This window comes from Asparagus officinalis, chromosome 8 (genome assembly GCF_001876935.1).
Source record: "Asparagus officinalis chromosome 8, Aspof.V1, whole genome shotgun sequence".
NCBI lineage: Eukaryota > Viridiplantae > Streptophyta > Magnoliopsida > Asparagales > Asparagaceae > Asparagus > Asparagus officinalis.
In genome coordinates this window covers 7101388-7103173 of record NC_033801.1, presented here as the reverse complement: position 1 = coordinate 7103173, position 1786 = coordinate 7101388, and the positions used below count along the sequence as shown (strand labels likewise).

Below are 1786 nucleotides of genomic sequence, written 5' to 3'. Positions count from 1 at the left end.
GACATTTTAAGTTTAAATATTCTTTCTAAGGAGGACAACCATAATTCTTGACAGGAATCTAATATCTCCACTTGGAACCTTATAGCCTACGCCTTTTTAAAGCTCTGTTAAAAATGAAATGTTACCTTCTTATATAACCGGTAGTCAATAAAGAAACCGTGCATATAAGCTCTCAGTAGATTGGTGCCAATCAAACTAGACAAATTCAACCGCTCCAGGTCATCTTTGGTTAAAAATTTGTAATCATCATAGATGATGCTTTGTGTCCCTTCTTCCATTTCTTCCTGTGATAAGGGGAAAAAAGGTAAGCGAAAGCACAATATAGCAAGTAATATAACCTAAATATGCCTCAAAACTGTAAGGAGATAAAAGTATAGATGGATAAGAGGATCAACTCATACTGTTAGATTATCGAGGTGTGAGCACCACTTTGGAGCAGGCCCAAGAGAAGGTATGAAGTAGGCTGGTATCTGACAACAGTCCAGAGCCAGCAACATTAAACCACTGTCACGGAAAATGCACACATCATTGACAGCTCCACCGGTTGGTTCAATGCTGGTCATGTTATCCCCCTGAATGACGTGCAAAACTAGTTATTATAGTACATTTTGTTAACGCCTCTGTTAAAAGAGGGATACGAAGAAAGCAAAAGAAAACAAGCTTCTTGCAGCAAAAGCTGATGAAACTAACATGCCAATACACTAACTATTTAAAACAACAAATTGAGTAAACCATACAGGCTTTATCATAAATGCCTAACTTTATATTTCAACCTAACCTATAATTGCATTGGTCCAATGAAGCGAGCTCAAAAAAAAAAAAAAGGGCGGGGGGGATAGGCGGGGGGCCGGCGGGCGGGTGAGTAAACTGGTAGATCCAATAAGCAATATAAAAACAGTTATAATCATGTAGAATCATTTAAACCATATCACTAAGCTAAAAGTCTTTTGCGGATAAGAAAAGGAGATCATGCATATATTGACAAAGAATAAAATCGTCGTACTTGGAAAATGCATGATCAATAACATGAATCATATACATTTACAAAAAAGTAAAAATTTTATTTTGACAATATTGTACAGTCCTTTGCAGCCTAAAATCAAAAAGTGCATCATTTTAAAAAAATTAAAATATTACATACATATGAGCAGTCTTGCACAGAAGAAATTTTCAGAGTATTCCACAAAAGCTTTAACTGTAGCAAATGTTTTATTTAAACACACCACCTGCTACTATTAAGGAATGCCGAGATATATAGCCATTATCCAAATTTCCCTAAGACTATGAGTTTTCATATTTGGGTCAATGGAGACATTTTCTAAAATTTAGCCCCTGAGAATTGCCAGATTTTCAGCAGCTCGTCGCGTTTACTTCACTACACACTGAATGTGGCAGATCACAAATAGGACAAGTATTTTGTTCAGTGAGTGTACTACACTTTTGGCACCCTGGCGCATACACTGAGAGCAGTGGGAGGCATGGCAATCAATTTAATAGGTCTGATATTAGTATATAAGGGCGGATCCATGCAACGTGGCCAATAGGTTCACCAGTTCATGATCACCTATAACCACCAGTAGACATATAGCATAGGCCAACTACTCATTTCAGTTATAAAGGCTGACACATGAATAGCATATAGCATTTTCTCAATCCATTGAACAATGGACCTTATGAATGTATGCTGTTATTGATCTTATTAATAACAGATCCAATACAACACTTAAATTATACATACAGTACTGCTCACCGTATTAGGATCCCAGACACGAACGGTATGGCAATC

At 36.8% G+C, this 1786-nt stretch overlaps 1 protein-coding gene across 1 annotated transcript in view; it reads right to left on the bottom strand.

Moving 5' to 3' along the window:
• The window catches only part of LOC109819770 (nucleolar protein 10), a 12591-nt gene that overhangs the window by 4234 nt on the left and 6571 nt on the right, over positions 1 to 1786 (bottom strand). The window contains 3 exon segments of the mRNA XM_020385646.1: positions 126 to 284; positions 402 to 572; positions 1751 to 1786. The exon segment at positions 1751 to 1786 is cut by the window's right edge and continues 23 nt beyond it. Of these exon segments, the coding sequence (XP_020241235.1) occupies positions 126 to 284; positions 402 to 572; positions 1751 to 1786 (366 nt within the window).